Here is a 22,711-nt window from a genome sequence, read left to right on the forward strand (position 1 = left end):
CCCACAGCAAATAAATATTAACCTCAAACAAAACCAAAACACCTAAATCTCAAATAGTTGTCTTTGTTTAATGCTGGTTTACTGTTGACCTTGCATCTGCAGCCAGGATGGCCTAACTCACCCCAGCATCTGGATGTGTGCTGCTGCACTGCAGAGGAGCTTGGCAGTGATTTGTGAGGAGGAGTTAACATCCAGCTGTTCTCCCATCTCTTTTGGTTTTCACATGCACAAAGCCAGGAGCGGCCCAGGCACGGTGCTGCCACTGTGTGACTTCAGGTTTTCACATACCACAGTGAGATTTAACACTCACCCAGCAAGACAGGAAATCCACAAATAATCCATATTGACTGCAAATTTTGCTACATCCTCTATTCTCCCATCCCAGGTTTGGGTTGCAGGAGTTACCAGCAAGTAACAGGACTGGGCACAGTGGCTCTGTGCATGTGTGTGTGGGTGCGCACGAGGTGTAACAAACCATATTTTGTGCCCCCTGATTAGCTGTGCTTAGGCTCAGTTTCCTCCATTACACCCTCCTGGGGGACTGCACACAGCTCTGAGAGCCAAAGAGGACAAGACAAAGCACCGAGTTCAAAGTTGAGCAACAATAAGTTGCTCTACAAACTGCTTCCCGCAGATTCCTGTCTTGAGGCTGATGGCATTTAGTGGCTATGAAGGTATGAACTACAATCACTGGGGAATGCTCATAAATTGCTTCTCTGGCCCACAGCAAAAGCTGATCTCACACTCAAGCTGTTCCCTCTGGTAAAGCAGTAAGTACTGCAGCACCGCACCTACTCTTACAAAACTTAGAGCAACACTGTATCCTGTAGGAAATTAATAAGCTTCACTAAACGTGACTGAAACTGGCTTTTTAGTTTAAAAGTTGTTTGAGAAGGTTAAAAGGTAACACCAAACAGAGAATTAGATCACATACATCTCTGTTTCCTTTCCTGCATTGACAGGAGGAAGGGAGCTACAGGGAGATTAAGAGGCGTACTAAGCACTGAGCTGAGGGGCCCCATAAACTGGCTACGTGTACAAGGTGGAGATAATCGCATGGGGGAGGCACTGATTATCAATGAACACAGGGGTGTAATTAGGACCATTAGGACAGAATAAAAAATTAATGGTCTACTTGCTCACAGAAGAGAACTGTGAAGATAAACTTACTAACTCTGAGACATTCCAGAGCATGGTGTCATTTTTCAGAGAACAGGAAGGGGGGCATCACTTATCAGGGATGTGTAAAACTGAATTTGACAAGACACTAATGGCTATGGTGTGTACAAACAGCTACTAATCCCAGGGCATGCAGTGATACCCTGTAGAAAAAACAGTCTGTTTTTCTGAACAAGTAAAGAATAAAAAAAGTACTCCCTTTTTAACCTGCTCCTCCTTACCCTTACACATCATCCTCTACAAAGGGGCCCAAGCCCCAGTCCTGGGGATGACAGAAAAAGAGCTTTGCGAGAAACGGAGTCTCTGCTGCAACCTGACTTCTCCATGATCCCTCTGGAGAGGGAGAGGACTGCCTGAAGATTAGGCTGATACTACTCATGTGGCATTCATTGTCTTAGGACTGGAATACCCCAGAGCTTGCATCCTGGAGCAAACACGCTGTCCTCACACAAGAACACCGCAGCTTTTCTGCCAAGCTGAAGGCAATGCCTCCCACATGAATGCTTGGTCCCTTGCCACCTTAATTTTCCAGAGCTCTGGGTCTGAATGCACGAACTGCAGACCAGAGCTCGGTCACAACCTTTACAGTTATCCCTGAGGAATTCTACTCACCCAGACAACTAAATGATCCAGACATTGCAAAAATTCCCCAATGAAATTGCTTCCTCCTACATATAGGAAACGAGACAACAATTCCAATCCCTCATACTTAAGCTTCCTTGAACATAAACATGAAAATGCGGCCAAAACCAGGAGGGGAAAGAAAGTCCCAGAGCAGCAAGAAGTACATATGCAAGGAGTTACATCATGCAGAAGGAAAGCTCTTGGCTTCAGGCTAAAATTACCAGTGCTTAAATGGCAGGGGCTGCTCTAGCATGGAGAGGCACCTTCCCCAGAACAGTCCTCCAGATCCATTGTCAGGAAAACAGCAACAGGCTCTGCTGTCAAAACCATCCCTGGACAACACAGTGCTGGACGCCAACTTATCAGCTGGCCAGTGCTTGCCAAAGCCCATCCTGGTGGATCGATGGAAATTCCTTGTTCTGCCTCCCTGACACTCAAGCCCCAAAATATCTTACCATTGCAGCAGGGTGACAAGGAAAAGGCAGGCAAGAATAGCATTTCTGATGGCAGGAAGAACACCCAGGCTCTGGGCTCCTTCATTAGGACAAGGTTCACCAGTATATCTCTCCATCAGAGGCAGGTACCTTTGCCAGCCCACTCCTGTCACCCCACTCTTGCTTCCCCTCTTATTGAAGACTTTAATATCCTCTGCTCCCCTCCCATGACTTGTAAGACTTAAGATCCTTTCAGGTTTGAGTCATACTACTGCCATGGGTACCTCCGCAGCAAGTCTTTCCACAACCTCTCCAGGTCTCCTCACAGATACAAAACTAAAGAATTTGTTTCTGACTATAGAACAATCTTCAAATCACTGTTTCTTGAAAACTTTCATTGTTGGGAAGAAGCTGCTTAAGCACTGGAAGCTCTACCAGTATTCATATTCCCAAGGTCTCCTGATCCTGTCTCAGGACTCTAAGCAAGAAACAGAGATGGGATCAGAAGGAACATGTACATAGGGACAACTAGCAGTGGATAACAAATAGCTGCCCGGACTAAGGAGAAGGAACAAGAAAAGCTGGGTTCTATGAGGTCCATTACGCAGCATTAAGGTATTTTGAGAAAGTGGTTAGACGTCCATCTCTGGGATAGCAGTAGAGAAGGTACAGCCAAGGAAAACACTGTTTAGCTGTTAACAGTGGAAATCTGGGATTCACTTCCAGCTGAAGTTAACAAGATACTAAACTCCTCTCCAGTCATCCACCCCAAATCCTTTGCTCTTTACAAGGTATTTGTCCAAGAGGAGCCTCCAATTTGTTTCTAGCTTATAGGCTTCCTGATGCACTCCAAACAAGGTGCAGACATCGGCAAGAAATTTCACATTTGCAGACTGGACTATGAATCTGCTTTTCTTCAACTCTTTACAGGCAGCCTTCATCTAAATCACTGCCCAAGCAACCACAGGGCCCACACCAAAACCAAGAGGTACACTGTAATAAGTGACAAAACTACAGCACAGTAGCAAAATTTCACAGCAGCTTATATGAACTTCACTTCTGGGTAGCTAGTTTGCAAGACAGAGAAGGGACAGCCACTCAATACTGCTGCCTTGTGTCTTCAGCCCTGATCAGTACTGAAACACATTTGAGAAAAAGTAGCAAGAAAATGCCACACAGTTGCTGCTTGTGCTACAGTTATCTGTACTTTAATGGAGCATTGACGCCTCTAGACTTGCTTCTCCCATTTGCTTTCTTACTGCCGAGGATTTGCAATCAGAACCCCACAGCTGAGAGCAAATACATCCCTGCTCTAACCAGCTCACACCTAACTGTACACAGTTGTGGCAAAATCTACAAACCCTGGTAAAGTCAAGATGTATAACTCCTTGTCTACCACCCAGATGCAGCTGTAGAAGGAAGTACGCTTCACAGCACAACAGCAGGCTGTTCTTTTTGCTTGCTAAACTCAGAGACAGCGCTGTGAGAGATAAATCTCTCCAAGGAAATGCTGGTTATTCACAGATTAGCATAGCTATCACAGTAGAGCAGAAGCCAACCTCCCTGCAAAGATTGATGCAACCCAGGTAAACAAGGCATTTCTGGGAACCAATCTCATCTAGCTCACAGGATATGTGGCAGAAACACAGCCTGGTTAATGGGAGTCTCATCAGTCTAGGAAGAGACATCTGGCTGAAATTTGTGACAAATTCTCTTCTGTACAAAGAGAAACACTCCCCAGCTCATGTAACACCACACAAGAAAGATCAAAGGTGTCCCGAAGCCTCCCGATGGGTAAGCAGCTGTACCAACAACAGCAGCTGGAAAATGCAACAGGAGACTCAGCCAGTCCTTTCCTCCTGTGCTGGGAGCAGAGCTGCCTCCTCGGCAGCCCCCAGCAGCAGCCCCCTGTTAATTACCGGCAAGGAATTTGCACTATGGCAGATAAAGTCATTCACTCAGCCACTGGCGCGTTTGCACAAAGCAGCTTGGCTCTGACAGCAGCTCCATCTGAGAAGCAACATTTGGGTGCCACGCACATGTAAGTGCTACACGACATCGCGTCAGCTGCAGAGCTTGTGCCACACATGCTGCTGCTCAGAGGTTACAGCCCCTTCAGAACACCAGGGAGGTTGTTTAAACAGTCCTACATGGGGCATTTGGCCAGTGACTTCAGCACAATGAGGTGCCTCGGAGAGAACTGCTTGGTCCATCTCCCAGACTCCAACTCCTGGGACATCTGCAGCACAGCAGCTGCCTGGTGGCACAGCATGCACCTTAAAAAATAGGCTTTGTATGATGAGCCTTTGCTGTGTTCCCAGGGAAGAATCACTTCTTCCCTGCCTCCCCATTTAAAAGGTGCTTATTGTCTTGAGATAGAACTCCAGCAACACCTGGTCAGGCACTCAAGAGAAGGATTTCAAGAAGACACCTATCACTCCAAAACCAGCTCAAGGATAAAAAATAGATGCAAACTTTCCTTCTACTGAAGATGTGATTACCAGACTAGACCTGGGAAGCCACTTTTATTAAATTATTTTATGAATGTGGTACTGCTGGGTTGCATTGCACAAAACCAGTGCATATTAAAAACAGCCTCAGTTACCCACATCACTGGCACCATGCTGCCTTTTCTGTCCACTGTCCTGGCTAAATTATCAGTGAAAGCAGGGCTGAACTATTCCTAAAGTCTCTGTCATTTAATTTCAAAAGGCAAACTTCTTAAACGATGGCTTCAGAGCCAAATACAGCTATGCAATTACATAGGGATCTCAAATTTAACCTGTTTTATTTATTAAGACATTAGTTTTTTAGATTTTGTTCCTTGCAAAAACGTGGGAAAAGTTTGACCAAGGCAAGCTCCTGATGCTGGCCATACTGTGTGAACAGACCCGTGGAAGGAAGTACACCAAGTCCTGTGAAGACCATCTGAATTCCCCGTTCCAAATCCCCTGGTGCACACAAGTACTCTGCTGGCAAAGGGCAGGAAAGGGTGAAGAATTGCTCTCCTTACAAGAAAAAGCAGCCAAGTCAGATCAAGAGGAAGCACTTAGGTGAGTTAAGCAAACAGAAACCTCTGCTGTTTCTCTCCCCCTTAACATCCCTTTTCAGCTCTTCATATATAGAAAAACGACATTGAAGGAAACAGAGGTCAGGTGAAAAAAAATCATCCCAAAATTACAACAGATGTAGACACTGCAAACACCATGCTTTTAGAAAAGGTTGTGAATCTGCCTCCAGATATTTGTCACCACTGTGCTGTTCAGGGGTTATAGTACCTCAGATCTGTCTGTACATCTCACAAGAGGGGAGTCTCTGGCCTTCCTCTTCTTGCCCTTTTTAGCCAAAATGAGACAAGTCAGATCAAACCATTTACACATAATTCTTTAAAAAGGCTGGCTCATTTGGCCAGAAATGGGTTAAGGATATTTCAGAAGAACAGCTACAGGCCCCAGAGATTATTTTGAATAGCCAGAAAACTTGCAAGGAGCAGAAGGCAGGCCAGGTCAGTGACCTCTCCTCTTGGCAAGGCTGGATTCAAGAAAGGACTTGTATCCACAGCTCACACCAATATACTCATGCTGGCATAAACCTCCTTGCTAACATCTAAAATTAATGGTGAAAATAACTTTCTCAAAGATTCTCAATGAGGTTTAAGTGAAAATGAAAACAACAAAACCCATCACTCTTATTGTGAAACAAGTAGCCTGGTGGGACACAGAATGATGCTGGTATGGAAGTGGTCCCACACACCACCCTTCAGACCTCAATGTGCAGAATCAAATAGCACCTGGACTCCTCTCCAGTGTTAACTAGGTAACTTACTCCAGCAGGATGTGAACAACTGATTGACTTTGTACATTCAACAGACATTTCAAGCCTCTCCCTTTTCCTCTTTCATGATGGATGCTTCCCAAAAATCACTCCATATGCTTTGGGAGCCCCAGCTGAGAATATGAGTAACTTCGCATCTGTGGCATCCCTGTTAATACAAGTAAACAGCCACCTCATTGAGTCTGACCCAGGAAGAGAGAGATAAAAGGGGCTGTCTGAAGCTGGTGGCTGGCCTCCATCCGAGGAGTACAGTTCACCGTCTATTGCTCTTGTGACTATTACTGAACCAGGCCAAGAAAAGCTCTGAAGTTCTGGCACGCCTCAGATTTTCCAGTCTGCATGAAGTTATGCCAGGAACATTTACTGAAGCAATTTCTTTCTTTAAAGACTCTAATTATGCACCTAACAATGTTGTACAAGAACTCCAGTACAACTCAAGAGTTTTGCTAACAAAAGGATTAGAAGCTTAAGGCTCAGTGTTAATATTCCGAATGTACTGAAAGGGACAAAGTGCAAGTTACAACAGAAACAGAAGGCACAGAGAGGGTTATCGCTTCCAAAATCTGGAAAGGGAAAACCACACAGGAAAATGCCACACTAATCTTTCTGAATGCCAGTGATGCAGTGGAGTAGTAACAGAAAACATTTAGAAGTGGGCAACCATCAAAGCTGTCTCTGAATTACAAGCAGCTCACCTTCAAGCACAGCCCATTCCCTAGAAAATGAGAAGGTCTAAATATCCCAGAGGATGGGATGCTACCCGTGACTGAACTGATAGTCACTGCTTGGCAGCTACTAGCAAACAGGAATCAAACTGAACCCCAAAACAAAAGTTGCCTGAAGTGTCCATTTTCCCTGAAACCAGACTCAGACCGCAGTCATCAGTCTCAAGTTTTGCTGAACTTAGACTGGAATCAAACCAAAACATTCACTAGTTTGCCACTTGGACCATTATCTCTGAAACCAGTCATAATAATTCATTTATTCATTCAAGCATGAATTAGCCTTTAAAACCAAGTTTTGAACATGATGGCTGTACATTTTTTCTTACTTTCAGTTTGCAGGTGAGACACAGAGACATGACAATACTTATATCTGGGGAGCTATCCAGGTACTACAAATTAGAGAACATTAGGCAAAAAGCAGGATTTAGCATTTCAACAATGTTAGTGACACCAATGAAATCACAAGTGCAGGGCCAAACATATTTTGGCTGTTTCTCTGGGTTACTGATCCCAGAAGGCTTTACTCAGACCAGTGTCATCATTATTTAGCTGTTAGTATAATTTTTCTTATGCTGTGCACCTCCTTCCTACAGAGGTGTTGGTGCATATTGACCAGAACTGATTAAGATTTATTTAGGGTTCCTAAGAAAATGAATAAACATGATTTAGCTTATTCAGGACAGTGTTGGAGAGGATGCATGGGAACATTCACTATATAAGTATGTCAAGTTTTGGGAAGAATGTGTATTACAATATTATCACATACAGGCAGATGTGAAATGCTGGTCCATACTACAACTCATTCCCACTCCCCTTGGTTTTCATGACAGCAACGACCAGAGCCCAACCGTGTCGGCTAACAACCACCCTGTCTCACATCTGCTCCTCACCTGGCCGTTGCAGGGAGTTCACACAGAGCTTTGCTCAGGGACAGAAAGCAACAGCATTTAGGATGGGCTCCATCCTAAATCCCATTCTTTACCATAACCCGGGCAGCACAGTTCATGGGTGGGAGGCAAAAAAAGAGGGAACCAGACGTGTTTATGCCTTTTTTTTTTTTTTTTTTCCCGTGGAGCCAAACTGCGATGCTCTAGGGTGGGTCTCACCATCTGGGAGAAATATGCAGGGAGAAAAAACGCAGGGAGGGAGGACGACCTGCCCCCGAGTGGGACCGCTTTCCTCCGAAGGCAGGCTCGGCCTCCCTTCCCAGCCCAGCTTGAGTTCATTTTCCTCAAATCGCTTCCACATTTCCCCTGCCGTAATTATCAAATATTTTGTTTCTGACTTCACTTTTTAGGGAGGCCGCCGCAATCGGGAACGCAGGCACCGTTTGTTTTCTGTCAACAGAGATGGGGGGGTTGCAGCTGGGGGCTTTCAAAGCTTTTCAATGTCATTGCAATGAAATAAAGGAAGAAAAGAAGAGCGCGCAGGAGAGAGGGAGGAAAGGGGGCTACCCCGGGGAGCCCATCCCGGTGGCGGGATGCAGAGGTCCGGCCCCGGCGCGGTCACAGCCCCTCGCCCCACCGAGGCGCCCATCGGCCCCGCAACTTCCCTCTCCACCCCGGCTGCCACTTTCCTCGGTCCCGGCCGCTCCCCCGCGGGCGCCGCGGTGCCCCCGCTGTCCCCACCCCGTCCCGTCCCATTCCCCGTCCCGCCGCCGGGGCCCCGCGCCTACCTCGGCTCGCAGGCGGGCGGCGGCCAGCAGGGCGCAGAGCAGCGGGAGAGTTTTCCAGATCTGCAAGAGAGGGAGCGGGAAGGCGGTGAGCGCGGGCCGGGCCGGGGCCGGCGAGGCGGCCGCCGCCGAACTTCCCGCCCGGCAACCCCTCTCACCATGCTGCGGGCGGCACCGGCGGGGCAGGAGGAGTTGCGGAGGCGCCTTCCCCGGCTCCGGCTCGCTCGTGAAGGGAAGGGGAGGGCTCCCCCTCGCCCCGACCCGCCAGCCCGCGGCTCCACCCCCGGCCCGGCCCGACCCCCGCCCCGGGGCCGACTCCTCCCCGGCCCCCGCCCGCTCCCCGCCGCCCCTCGGCGGTGCCCCCGTCCCTCCCGCCGCCGGCCCCTCGGCGCCCCACGGCGACCTTTGAAGGCAGCAGGAGGCCGAGGGGCGTCCAGGGGACTCGGTTGCCGCCCCACAACGCCCGGCTTCACACCCCCGCCGGGCAGAACACGGATCCGGGGAGGCTCCCCGAGCCCTGCCCCGGTAGGGGTTCGGGAGGACTGGCGACAGCCGTGCCGGGGCGCGGATGCCCGCCAGCCGGGTCAAGAGCATCCCGCCGAGGGGTCGCAGCCGCCCCCCACATTGTCACAAAAAATGGGGAAACTGAGGCACGAGGTGGCTTTTCCACAGGCAGGACTCACTCACCGACTCAACCCATTGTCTCCCTACGCTCCAGCCCTGAGGCCACAGCTACAGGTGTCACTCGTGTAGGGATGTGGGCAGGTTCAAAAATAAGGATTTAGACCCATATATGATAAGATCCAAATGTTCTCTGAGCAGAACAGGCTGCCAGGGCTTCATGCCAGGCACAGGGGCTCAAAATTCCACCTGAAATGCCTGGTGGTGCTCATTTGTGTATAAATACTTGTGATCCTCTTGTTTTAGCTTTTTATCTCTGAATTTCAGTAACTTCCAGTAGCTAGAAGAGAGGATGTGACAATGCAAAGAGACCCATTGCCTTGGGCACATTGAGAAATCTCTCTCACAGCAAACAACACTATGACACCAGTTGTCAAAGGCATTTTCTCGAGTTTTGAGGTTTGTTGTAACTAAAAATGACATCCCTGGCTTTAAAATACCATCTCACTCTGACCAAGCATCCCCATAAGCTGTCTTCTTTTCCTGTTTTATTCTGTGCCCTCAATGCAGGCAGGCACCAAGGGAGATGCTGGCATGTGTACCCTCATTCACAAAGACCAAAGAGTACTCCAGCATCCTGCTGCAAGGAGAAAACTCTGAGAAGAGTTACCCTAGATCAGTCCACATCTGGTCTGTTCATGGCAGCTGTGCCATTTTTCTGTGCTTCCTCAGGCTCTGCTTCCTTACTCAGTTTTGTTTTTAGGACTACTGTTACTAATTTTGCATTTACAAAGCATCCTCCCCAGCAAGTTCTGCTTCTGCCTGTGAATGGTACTAGTCTACAAATCCATCCTGAAGAGATGTCTAATTATTTCACTGCAGATGCTGAGCAATGTGATTTTCATTGCTTGGTTTTGGTTCTTTTAAACTCACCTTTCATGATGTACCTCTTTGTTTTGGAGTCATTGATTGCCCTGCCTCATGATACAGCACAGGCATAGTTATGGCTGAAATCAGCTGGCCTCTAGTTTGCAGAAGCTCACACTGAGTCACCCTGAAGTGAGTGCCATGATAAGAAAAAAACAAATAGCAAATGATAAATACATTTTAAAAGATAATCAATTTCTGCACCCTTGGTACTCAGCTCTGTGGAAGCTGTATTACATGAGGAGGCTCTCAATTTCCAGAGTGTAAAAGTGACTCATATCAGCCTTCAGAAAAGGGCACTAGCAGAGGTCTCTCAGTGCCCGCATTCCCTCCCTGATACCACAGGCAGCCTCCTCATGTAGGTGTGATTAGGCACTCTGCTGGATTATGTAGGTCACCATGAGCATGGATTTTTCTTCTTTGTATTCAAAGGACAAAATATGGAACAGAAACTAAAGGATTTAATCTCCCATTCTGTGCTGACATTCAGGAACATGAAAATACATTTCTTCAAGTTAGTTTCTATCATGTGTAAATGGGTAGAAGTAAAAACCAAAAAGCATCTCTCATACAAGCATCAGAAAGAGAGAGCACAAGACAAAACAATCTCAGTGCAGACACCAGAGCCTTATTGCTGTGCACAAAGGCACACATTTTATAACCAAATACATGATATCCAACAAACTTTTTACTTTTTTCCCAAACTTCCACCATTTAAAACCGTAAATTGCAAAGGAACAGTCTGTACAACCTGAGTGCATGACAAATCTGATGAGAATCTTTGCTCTTTCGTGATGGACCCAAAACACACAGCTTGAACCAGAAGCACTAGAATAAGGGGAAAGCAAATGCATTTACAGTTATGTTTTCAAGCTGTGGCCATAATGGATAAGGTAATTCATCATTGCTGGCTACACAGCCAAAGTATCATAAAAATGCTTTCAGCTAAAAGCTTCATTATAAGAGTGAACGATGCTTGCCTGAAATTTTGAAGGTTGCAATGCTCTGGTGGGCCAAAGAAATTGGGAATCATTGTTCTACAGAGATGTTGTTGTTCTATTACATATACCAGTATTTCATTTCTGCTGATGCTTACTTTCCAGTCACTGGTATTTCTAAAACAAACATTTTGTTACACATATGGGATTGCAAATTTTGAGATACATACTTATCCCCAAGTGGCTGCACAACTGAAATTCAGTAACAAGTTGTTTTCTGAGAAGCAGATCAAGGGAAGCCTGGACACATGCAAATGTACATCTCATGGGTGGATACATTCTCCTGTGTTTAATAAAATGCAGGCTTCAACAGAGGCTTCCTCCATTCTTGGGGCACTGTCAAGATCACTCCCCTGGATCTCTGGTGCCCCATGAGGGTTACTCTGAAGGCTCAGCCTCTCCCTTATTACAGCATGTGCACATACATACACCCAAAATGATACTGTAATTTCCCTGGGAAATGAGGCTAAATAAGCCAAAAATTACTTATTAAGCCCTCACCCAACCCTTGTGGCTGTACCATGATATCACCCTCTCCACATTACCTCACTCCTATCCACCACCCACATCCTTCATGTTTCCCCATTTCTCCTGCCATATGAAACATCTGCCCTAAGGGATGGGGTTGTGCTCACACTGCTGTGATGAAGTCAGTGATTGCCCTGCCTGCACTGTGTTTTAGGTTACATTTCAAGAAACCAAGTTGTTTGGCAAGTGGCCTTCATGACAGGACAGTAGTTGTCTGTGTGACAAGACAACAATCTGTCCCATTGAAGAGTAGAAAATTTGCAGCAACATTATCTGGTGGAATTAAGAAGCAGGGAATTATTTTTGAGTAGCAAATGTGTTAAGGTTGTAGCCGAGAAGGCTCAGCTCATGTGGCACTGGAGACAGCTGTGTTGTCTTGAGCTATGTGAGCAGTGACCCCTCATGGACCAGATTGCCAGCACCTGAGGAAGGACCAAGAGATGCCTGGGTTTTCCCAGCAGACATAGGCCAAGACTATAAGACATGAGGGGAAAGCCTGGAGCAGGGTTATACCCTCAAAGATGTGGGCATCAGATCCAAATGAACTCTAGGATGACCACAAGGCCAGTGTGAGGGTGCCCAGAGCGGTAACACATGGATCACACGGACACCTCACCATCTTCTTTGAGAACTCAGGCCCACAGCAGCCTCCTCCAGGTGTCCCCCTGACCTGGCAGTGCTTACTCGAGTCCGTAACTACATTTCTGGAGCTTGGTTACTTTGCAGACTGCACTTTGTTAAATGTAAATTTTTTTTTTTCTATTCTTCTGGCTGTTTTTTGCTTCATTTCCCTTCTACTTGTAATTTTCTTTCTCACTGTGGTTTCCTCATTTCTTGCTCCAGCTGCAGTATTTGTACTAATCATTATTCCTTAAAGCTCTATTTCAGACCTGATGTAATAAAGTGCTATACCTTCCCCTCTTTTTCTCCCCTAGTACATGTCTTTATTTTGCAGGTAGTGCTGGGGACATTGCTGACCAAAGGGCACACAAGTCTGGCACTAGCAGGCTGCATGGTTTGTATAAAATGCATTCTCTAATGGCTAATGCATTTGATAGGCTTTTGGATATTCCATTAGCTAGAGAAGTAAAATGCCTAAATACTTTGACAACTGGCCCTTAAACTTTATCCTTGGTATCCCTTTTTTCAAGGTGAGCTTTTCTAATTTCAGACAAGCTCCCAAAGGCAGCATTTCCTCACAGAATTCATCTAGCCCCAGCACCCAGGTGCAATAGCCCAGGTAAGCCATACCCAATGTGAGAGGGCACAGAGCTGCACCCATGTCCAGACAGTGTAACCATATCCGCTCTGCTTTTGCCACTCCCTGACCAAGGCTAACTTGATGGTCACAGTACACTTGGGTCCAAGTAATGGTGTAAGAAAGAAAAATCAGTCTCAAAGCCTCAGTGTGGAAACAGTCAATCTGTCCTCAGTAGTCCTCATGTTCCTTGTGCCAGTTCACTGCACTGCTGTCAGGCCAGGATGCAGCACAGATAAATTAAATACTCTTGTTTTTGAGTCTGCTCATGCCTCTTTATAAAGAAGCTGAGGGCACAAGGCTTGTTCAGCCTGAAGAAGAGACCCTGTTCAGAGCAGGAGGGTAGACTAAGGTCTCTTCCAACCTGAATTATTCAATGAACTTATTTGGTCCTTTAAGTTTGGCACAACCTTTAAACTAAAAGCACTCTCACAAAAGAAGTCCTACCTATCCAAAAGCAGATTGATACAATTCCCTGAAAGTGCTCCCTAGGATGGTGCTTGTCTGTGGTCAAACAGCTCAGAACTGCCAAGTCCACCAGCTGTGATCTGGAGATATGGGCCTGTAAGAATTACTGTGATTCTTTATGCACAAAGAGCAGGTCTCATGCATCTGGAGCAACAGCTGGCATGAAGGAAACGGTGTTCCCAGGCAGTTCTATATTATCTACAAGGCTGCCTCTCAGCCTGACAGGGAGTAAGAGCTATCCCAGCTGCCAGATGTGTGCTTCCACCATTGTGTAGATGATGACTGGTCACAGAGATTGGCTCATAGAGACTGCCTGCCACATCTAACCTGGTGCAGAGGAGATGTGGTTTATCACCTAGATGAACAAACCCCTTATTTCATCCAAATGAGGCAGTCACTAGCAAGATACCTGTACCCACAGTTATTTTGTGGGGTCCTAGCCTATGTGCTACTGCTTCAGTTGTTGGATTTGAGTCTGACCCCAAAAGCCCCTCAGAGAGAGTTTGATAATGCAACAGGCAATTGCAGAAGCCTAGCAAATTAAGTCTTAGGACTGGTATCAAGGTAAGGCGAGTTGTCCATTGTATAGGCAGCTGAATGGGCTGTTCAATTCATAATATGGATTTTCTCATGTGTAAGTCTACATCACAAAGCAGGATGTAGGTACACACTACCATGAAAAAAAAAAAAACCTGCAGGGTAGAGTCCCAACGCTACTCCACACCTGCCAATGTCACATGCACTTCACAGCGCAAACTGTTACATGTAATACTACTCTCTGAAAGTGAGGAAATAAACATCACTGCCTTCCACTTCCTTCCCCATTATCTCCCTCATTTTGCAGATGCTTTCACTGAGGAGTTGCTAAGGTCATTTCTGTCAGACCACAGAGTCAAACCCAGGACTCTTCTGTGGCTGGATGAAATTTCAGCTACTTTGTCTTCCTGCATCATTGAGCTACAAAGACATACTCGGCCCTGCCATATTCCATACAATAACCCAGGCACCCTATTCCCAACATACTACTACTGCAGAGCAAGCAGTTATCTACCACCAGCAAATCCTGATTCACACAATTAAGAGCACTTCATCCATTAGCTGAAACAGTAGGGGGTTTGTGCTCATGAATATAGCAGGAACTCAACACAGAATGTCTTGAGCTCAGGCACAGGTTGTTATTATCTATCAATTATAGCACAACAAAACACAAGTATTCCACATGTCACTCACTTGTCTCACCTCTCAATTGCTGCTCTCATCCAGGGCCAAGCTTAACATTTGAATGAAATGTCCAGAAAAAATTCCAGGAAGTGTGCTAGCACCTGCCATCCTGCTGTAAAGAAGCAGGCTCTCTCTCTTCTGCAGTCAAAGCTCACTTGTGGCTTGGCTGTGGGGTTTACAGATCCTGGCTACCAAGTCAAAGCACCAAGTGCTGAAAGAGCCACTGGGCATTTCCAGGATTAATATGAACACCACAGGAGGTGCTGGGGTGTGCGCAGCCAGACCCTTCTTGGGAAGGACAGGGACACAGAGCTAATGAGCCTACTGAGGTGTGGGAAGATTTTGTGTAGAGGCTTTTGTGTGCCTCAACACCACACAATCCATCTACAAGGTATGGGACCTCAGAGACCACTGAGGTGACCCTCCACTGAGCAGCTCTAAGGTTGTCTCCTAACCTGCATAATCTGTCCACAGCTGTGTGATAGAAATTGAGTGCACCCCAAGATGCCCCCAGTCCATTCAAACAATTGCCACAGCAGTAGATCATGTCTCTCAGCAATGTTACAGGACTGTCAGAGTATGTCAGGATTCATCCCCATATGGGCCACCAATTGTTGGCATCGGTGCTTGGCACCAATCAACAGTGGACGGAAACTGACTGTCATTGCCAGTTTGTTATCCTACTGTAAAACCTTCATACCTTCTCTCTGTGAGTTCCCAAGGGCAGCCTCTCTCAACTCTGACTCCTTTTCTCTTTTTCTTCTGCACAGCTGGCTGACTTCTTCCTATCACAACCACCTAATCCTTTCTGTCCCTAGGAGTACATACTAGCCCTTACCATCCCTAGCACAACTACCTGACCCTTGCTCCTCACAGCAGCACAGCCAACAAACTCCAACTCTCCCCTCAAGCAGCGAACCCACTCTTTTATAACACCCATCCTTATTGGACCATCCTTATTGGACACAGCTGTGCCCTGTTAAGGGCAGGGCTGTTCCTACTCTTTGGTAATTAGTACAGCTGCAAATCCTAAGGGGCGCGAGATTGCCTTCAGCACTATCTCTATTCTCTCACAATCCATCTTTCCACAAGAATACATCTCAAACTCAGGTCTTGTAGCTACTTTCTCCTTACCCTTACATTATACATATACAAAAACCTCATGGACTGTGCCAGTCACTTCTGTGGTCCAGAGGACAGGGTTCTCCGGTTCTTCCAGCCACTCTGAATAATTTTGCTATTCTCATCCTCTAAGGATGGGCAACCTGCTAGCATAGAACATGATCACACACACATAGCTATCTGTCCCAACCCGTGGCAGAGCCTGGGATACTTGCTAGAAGGCATTCAGGAATTTGCTGCCCAAAAGGCGTTTGAGCTATGTGAGTGGAGCCTGGGTCAGTGGGGACTGGGTGTGGAGTAGCAGCTCTGTGAGTCACCAGTGGTCTGTGAGACCTGAAGGAAAGGTCGACACAGCCTTTTAAAAGTACAGACTGCTGCGATGTTCTGTACACAGATTCAGGATGTCTGTTCCAGTGGTGTATATATGAGAAAGCTTGGGAGTTGGCCATGTAAGTTTGGACAGCTGACCTAAAACATAAACACGAGTTCAGGGACTCTTATAAAATGAGAAATTATGCTGCTAAGCAAGAAAATGGGCAATGTGTTAGTAAACATAGCTCACCCTAGAGATTAGCTCTTGTCATTGCTTAGCAATGCTATGAAATCATATATTCCCCTCCCAGCCCTGGGCTACACAGTGGAAATCGAGGGGTTTTAGTTTTCCTTCATACAGAGGAGCAATGCCTGCCTTTAACAAGTGCTATCATTCCCTAGGAGATGCTAAGCACCCTCAGCCCCTCTACAGGGGCTGTCAAGTGCAGTTGCTGAGCACCTGAAAATACGGTTGTTGCATTAGGTGATAAGTATAGAGAAAGTGTCTGACCTTAGACATCCATATTTGAACACGTTGGCCTTTAATTGCTGCAGCCAAGCTGACCCAGTGGGTCAGGATTATGCCAAACCTTTAACATGTAAGAAGAGGATAAATAGCTGTAAACAAAGCCAATCCAAAGGAAAAGGTCACTGCTTTCAACCTGTGTGAGAGAAAGCTTTTGAATTGGAAATGTTAGTGATAGGAGAGAAAGTGGATAAGAAGTTGTGATTACAAACTGAATGAGTTGTCCCAGGAGAATGGAAACTGGGAGAGCTGGATGGGCAAGCTCAAATGACATACTCCTCTGGGCCAGTGCAGCACTGCAGTGATCACTGAACTCTGTCAGAAAGCAAGGTGAAGGAGGTGAGAGACACCTTTCTGGCAGAACAACAAGTGGAGGAGATGAGCAAAGCAAGCCATAAGCAAAAAAATAAAGGATGAAAGCACCATCAGAGGGCTTGGAAAGAGGAACAGATTCCAGCTGAATGGCACAGATTTGGAGAGGCCTGCCTGGCTCTGAGGGAGGGGATAAATTCATGGTGGAAGTGTGACATCTTTCCAAATCCCATCTGGATATCCAACACTCAAAAGTTCATTGACTTTACAGTAGCACAGTCCTACCTTTAGAAAAGAAGTGTGTTCACTGGATCTGAACTTCTGACTCTTTTAAAATGTCTATATCCATGACTTCCCACCGCAAGAGGTACAACTGTTTAACATGGCATTGGGAACAAAATGCTGAATAAAATCTGTCCACTGAACCCAGATCTCCAGTATCTTTTACAAGCTTGCCTCTATCTTCCTTTAGTGAGGTATGAGCTCATCTGCTCCAAACAAAATAACTGGCTTGGCAGTTTTGGCTCCTGTGGGTATCTATCCCAGTTTGGTAGGAGAAACTTAATGGCCAGGTGACACAGGCAGGTCTGGATGGAGCTGTGCTTTGTAACTCTGTGCCCATGCAAATCTGTGTGCAATGTACACAACATCTGTCCAGATGCTCTGGGGCAGGGTTTTTAGAGACTTTTTCCATCATCCCACTCTCCAGGAAATGCAAACCTGGGAATGACATGGCTTTAAGTTAGTGTGGAGCCTGGAAATGACAAATTCATATAAACTGTGAGTTTACATACTTCTCACAGCCATTTATGGCCTTGTCTGAGCTTAAATAAAAGCCATGGTCCCTGGAAAATCTGGGCCAGTCTCTCAGTGAGGCATTCCAGAGAAAACATCACGTGAAGTGAAATAAGATCTTTGTTCTGCATGCTTTCCCTCCCCCCCCTTCCCTTTTTCTGAATGAGGCAGTTTTGTCCAAGGATTACAAGTCAATGTTCCAATCCCTCACAGACGTTTTGCATTATCAGAACTGCCTCTTGTCCTTCAAATCATTTTCCACAGGACTCCTGTAACTGGGGCTAGGAAACGAAGCCAAAAGCTCAGAAGAAAGGACCCTATTCCAGGCTGCTGACAAGACTGAAAAATGCTTTAGGGTGTTGCTGGGACCACCCAGACTGAAGCATCCTCAGCAGAGGAGCAGCTGAAAAAGATGCTAGTGGTGGGAGGAGGCTCACTGTACTGTACAGGCATTTGAACAGCTTGGTAAATTAACTTTGATGAAGTATAATCACATTGTGTGGAACTGACTGTAGAGACTGGTGGTAGACAACAGTGACTGATGATTAACTCCACAGCATACACTACAAAGGGCCTTTGTGTTGCCCCCCTGAGACTTACTCATATTTTGTGAGCTGCCTCTGTCTGGGAGTCAAATTGCCTCTGCTGTAGAAAACTACCAAACAGAGTTGGAGGAAGGGAGGGGAAACTCCAGGGTGGCATTCTGTTTGGTTTCTTCTTCCCCCCACCCCTCCCAAAATATCATCCTGTGCTGGGGGTCCCACATGTATGGAGCTGGGCCACCTACTTACTGCACAGAGCCAAGCAGCTTCCCTCCTGCAAACAGAAACCAGCTACTGGAATGGCATCAGGCTCTGCTCTGCAGATTCCTTTTTCCATTGAGCTCAGCTGCAGAGGAGGTCACTAAGCTGGAAGGACCCATCTGAAGAACCTACGAAGCCACTTTCTGCATCCTCACATAACTTTGCCATTCTGGCCTTCAGAGACTTCTGCTGAAGTTCCTCCAACCATCATGATCTCATCTACCTTGAGAAGGAAAATCTCCAATTCCTTATTTCATGTTTGCAAGAAAGTTAAGGTGGCACTTGATGAGAACCATGAGAAATGAAATTAGGTTCCCTACATGTCCCCTTTCCTCCAACTCAGCTCTAGACAGTGAAATAAAGCTATAGCAGAGATGTCAAACAGGTACTCACAACTACAGCTTACATTGCTGCAGGAAAATTTGCCAGGACTCCTTTGTCAGCATCCTAATGTGAAAGAATTCTGCTGCTTCAAAAGCAGGGATTGCCCTAGGACAAGGGAGGTCTGAGCAGTGGTATTGTATTCCCAATGGCTATATTCTGCTTTTTATCAGGATGTTCTGGGAAGCAAAACACACTAGGCAGGCCTGGCTTCCATGATTAGAGCTCATGACCCCTACCTTCTGGAACCAGACCTCGTTTCAACTGGCTTGATGAGTTTGACTTTTTCTCACTTGCAAGCCCCAAGATTTCAACAGAAGTGTTGCATAATTCCTGGTGTCTCCCTTTTTGCCATCCTAAGCCTAGATGCATGTCTCACCAACACCATATAAGCTCAGAGCACCTGGTTAGATGGTGAAAGACGGAGAGAAACTGTTTCCTTGGCAGCTGTTTGCAGAGTTGAACTGACTATCAAAGAGAAGGGGTTATGAGCTGAGCACCTCTGCCAGGCTGGGACTATATGTTTGAGCAGTCCTGCAGAATCATAGAAATGCCAGCCTGGAGGGGATCTTGGTGGCTGTGTGGTTCAACCTCCTACCTGAAGCAGGGCTATGGCCAACACTCATTTCGTTGGCTGCGCCTCTGACTCACCAAATCTTGAAGATCTCTGCAGATGGTGACTCCACCACCTCCCTGGGCACTTGTTACAGTGACACATCCTTGTATCGGGAACCTGTAAGTGTTTATCCTCCCTAAACTTACCCTCACCCCTTCTCATGTCCCCAAACATGGGGTTTCTCAACGTCTGTAAGGGTCTCCACATGTAGGAGATCTGTGGTCTGAAATGGAGCTGTTGACTGCTCTGAGACATCTCCTGGACCTGGACAGATCTTGGCCATAGACTGAGTCACTCTGGCATTACACTCTACTTGACATCGGGAATTAGTCTGAATTTAGGCTATGGCTACAAATTAGGAATTATGGTAATTATATAATTTTTATTAATACAAATATTATTATGTAATAATAATAAGTATTAATACATATTAATAGTGTAAACTCACTACAAACCCAAAAATAATGCAAAATGCTGACTGAAAATACATAACTACATTAATCTTTTTCTACAAACTCTTCCAGTTGCATTTCCTTCATTCATAGTGAATAAATAGGCATTCAACTGCACACAGCCGTCTTCTGCTCCTGTTTTCCTGCTCTGATCAGTCATAAGGTTGGTAAAAGGCATTTTGGTTTTTTGATCACAGATATAGCAACAGCAGGAAAACCCAGCCAATTTAGCTGAGAATTACGGCATACTTCTTCACCTAGCTGATTCTCTCTCCACTTTGGGGGTCATGCCTCGTTCATTCTTTTCTTGCATACATTATACTGCAATGGTAAGGTAAACAAAATTAAAACCAACTTGGTTACATTGCTTGGTCAGAGCAAAGATCAGATATTTCCCCCAAAGCAATGCTGACTTTTTCTTGTCTGCCAAGAAATGCTGCAGCTCCCTCAGCTGAGGAGGTACAACGGCAGGGGGGTCACAGCTGATTTTGCTTCTGGGCAGAGACTGAGCTTCTGTAATTCTCAGAAACTCCAGACTACTTGCAGATAGCAAGACAGCAGAGGGCACACTGCAATCACTGCAGGTATAGGGGCTCAGGAGCAGCCCGTGGTTCCATCACACAGTAAACACACAGAGATGTCTCTGATGTACCTGTGCAAGGAAAAAGGACAGTGTGCCATCTGGATGAGACAGAGCCCATAAAAAGGGTAGGGAAGAGAAAGTGAAGTGGGAAGCAGTGGTGCCCCAGATGAGGTGGCAGGCACACAGGCTGGCAGAGGCTATGTGTGGAGCTACTGAAGAGCAACCAGTGTAAGGAGGTCATTAGGGTTTCACTGCAATACAAGGGACAACATGAAATAACTTTCCATGTCCTGCAGGTTCAAAGCATTTCAACTTGGCAAGACACTCATTTGTCCTATCTTCCAAAACAATAAATTTTAAAAAACCCCACAAAAATCAACAGCAACAACACCAAACTCCCATAGTGTGATATCAGATGGCTCACTGCCCAAAACAATAGTGGGGTTCAAGCCATTTCTAAGAGGGAGCCTCTGTAAATGGATCAGCTGGAGGAGAGGCTGCTGCCTGTATACAGCCAGCACATCCCACTGAGGTTGGTAGGTAGATGGGTGTCTGCTGCCCGGCCACTCCTGGTGACATTGTGACCCAGCCCTAGCTTCTCAGTCTGATTCCTTCATTCCTACCTTGTCCTGGTCCTTTCTGTACTCAGAGCTGGTTTCTCATTCCAGTCCTCTTTGCTCTCCAGTCACTGCCTCCCCTCCTCATAATTGCTCTATGCTTGCTTTCTTTACTTGCCTCACAAAGTATCTATCTGCCTTCATCTTTGAGGCTCAGCCTCCTTCTACTTCTCACCACCATTTCCCCAAACATCCATCTCCTGTTCCTAGGCTCCTTCCTCCAGCTTTTTGTCCAGTCACCCACCCTTCCCAGTCTCCGTTTTCAGGCTGTCCACAGCCCCTCCATCTCAGCTGCTTCTGGCTGTGTCTTCCCACTCTCAGTCTCATCTCCCTCTGTGCTCCAGATCCTCCAGTTCCTGTACTACATGTTCCTGGTCACTCTTCGCTACTCACAATCACTGCCTTCTCCCTGCTTCAGGTCCTGGAGGCTTGTCCCAGTATAATCCATTTTCTTCCCACCTGGTCCTCCCCACTCTGCGTTGCAGGTAAATGTCTTTCCTTTCCCAAGTTGCTTGGGCAACTGGCAAAGGTATCAGAACAGCACAGAAATAATGGACTTCCTGCCTCCAGTTGGGAAGCAATGGGCAAACTCGTCCATCCTGAGAACAAACTCCTGCTGCTGCCCTCACCCAAACCTAGGAAGATCAAAGCAGGTACCCACACACCCATCCAGCTTGTGGGAAGTGTGGGGGCCATGGCAGTGGCTTTCAACTGATGTGATGACAAGGAGATATGGACATCATGCCCTCTTCAGACACAGCTCCATTTTACCTCCTCATGGTTGATTATCTTTCAAACAGAAGTACTGCTCTGTAGTGGAAATGCCTCATTTTAGTGTTTGTGTGTGGAAACACACTAAAGCAAAGCCCTCGTAAGACAGCCAGATTTGTATCCTTGGGAAAAGCAATAGATGCTCTGTGGAGAAATGTACAACCTTGTGTCATTCCCTGATAGGAGATGAGAAAGACCATGAAACCTGGCGGCTGCAGTTCTGCATTCCTAATAATGGTAACTAACTTCAACTTGACCTTCCTGATGGACAGATAAGATTGCACCAAATCCTTCCATCATTTCACAGAGTGAAGAAAACACAAGATAAAGCCATTTGTTTCCCTTTCCATGCTGCTGGCATGGCTGATCTCAGTCAAATAAAGGCAGAAGGAAATAGGCTGGAGCTGGGAAGGCTGAGTACAGCAGGAGGGGAAAAAAAACTTTTGGCTAAAATGTTTGGCCGAGGCTGGAACAAAGTAAAAGAAGAGAAAGAGAAGAGAGGCATTTTTAGGGGAACATACTCCATCTGAAAAAATATCTGCTATTTCTCCACCATAGCAGCCTATTGTAGCATTTTCTGCAAAAGAAAAAACATTCCAACAGGCACATTCTTTTCCTTCCTTAGAAATCTGACCACTGGTAGAGCCAACAAGACAACCTCTCTCTTACAGTGTATTACAGAACTTTGCCCTGGCTGCCAAACATTCACCGTTTATTTGAACTGAAATTTTCCATTCTTGCTTTGCATCTCAGACATGTATTTCCTTTTAAATTCTTACAGAAATAGCATCCCTGTGCTCTGAAAGGGGCTTGGGAAAAGGATAGTGCAGATTTGTTTTTTCAGCCATTCCAGAAAGGGGTAGAAATTCAAGGAGCTGAAGCAATAACTTTAGATGAGAGAGAAGACCCAATTCCTTCTTTTTTTTTTTTTT

The 22,711-nt window shown here is 46.2% G+C and overlaps 1 protein-coding gene across 3 annotated transcripts in view; it reads right to left on the reverse strand.

Moving 5' to 3' along the window:
• The window catches only part of FSTL1 (follistatin like 1), a 99,793-nt gene that overhangs the window by 43,863 nt on the left and 33,219 nt on the right, over positions 1–22,711 (reverse strand). For 2 of the 3 annotated variants that reach the window (XM_053970143.1, XM_053970142.1), the window contains exon 4: positions 8,472–8,531. In XM_053970143.1, the coding sequence (XP_053826118.1) occupies positions 8,472–8,531 (60 nt within the window). Of the gene's footprint in view, positions 1–8,471; positions 8,532–8,626; positions 8,705–22,711 lie in introns of those variants that run through there. The other variant, XM_053970144.1, reaches the window with a different exon arrangement.

This window comes from Vidua macroura, chromosome 2 (assembly GCF_024509145.1).
Source record: "Vidua macroura isolate BioBank_ID:100142 chromosome 2, ASM2450914v1, whole genome shotgun sequence".
NCBI classification, from domain to species: Eukaryota; Metazoa; Chordata; class Aves; order Passeriformes; family Viduidae; genus Vidua; species Vidua macroura.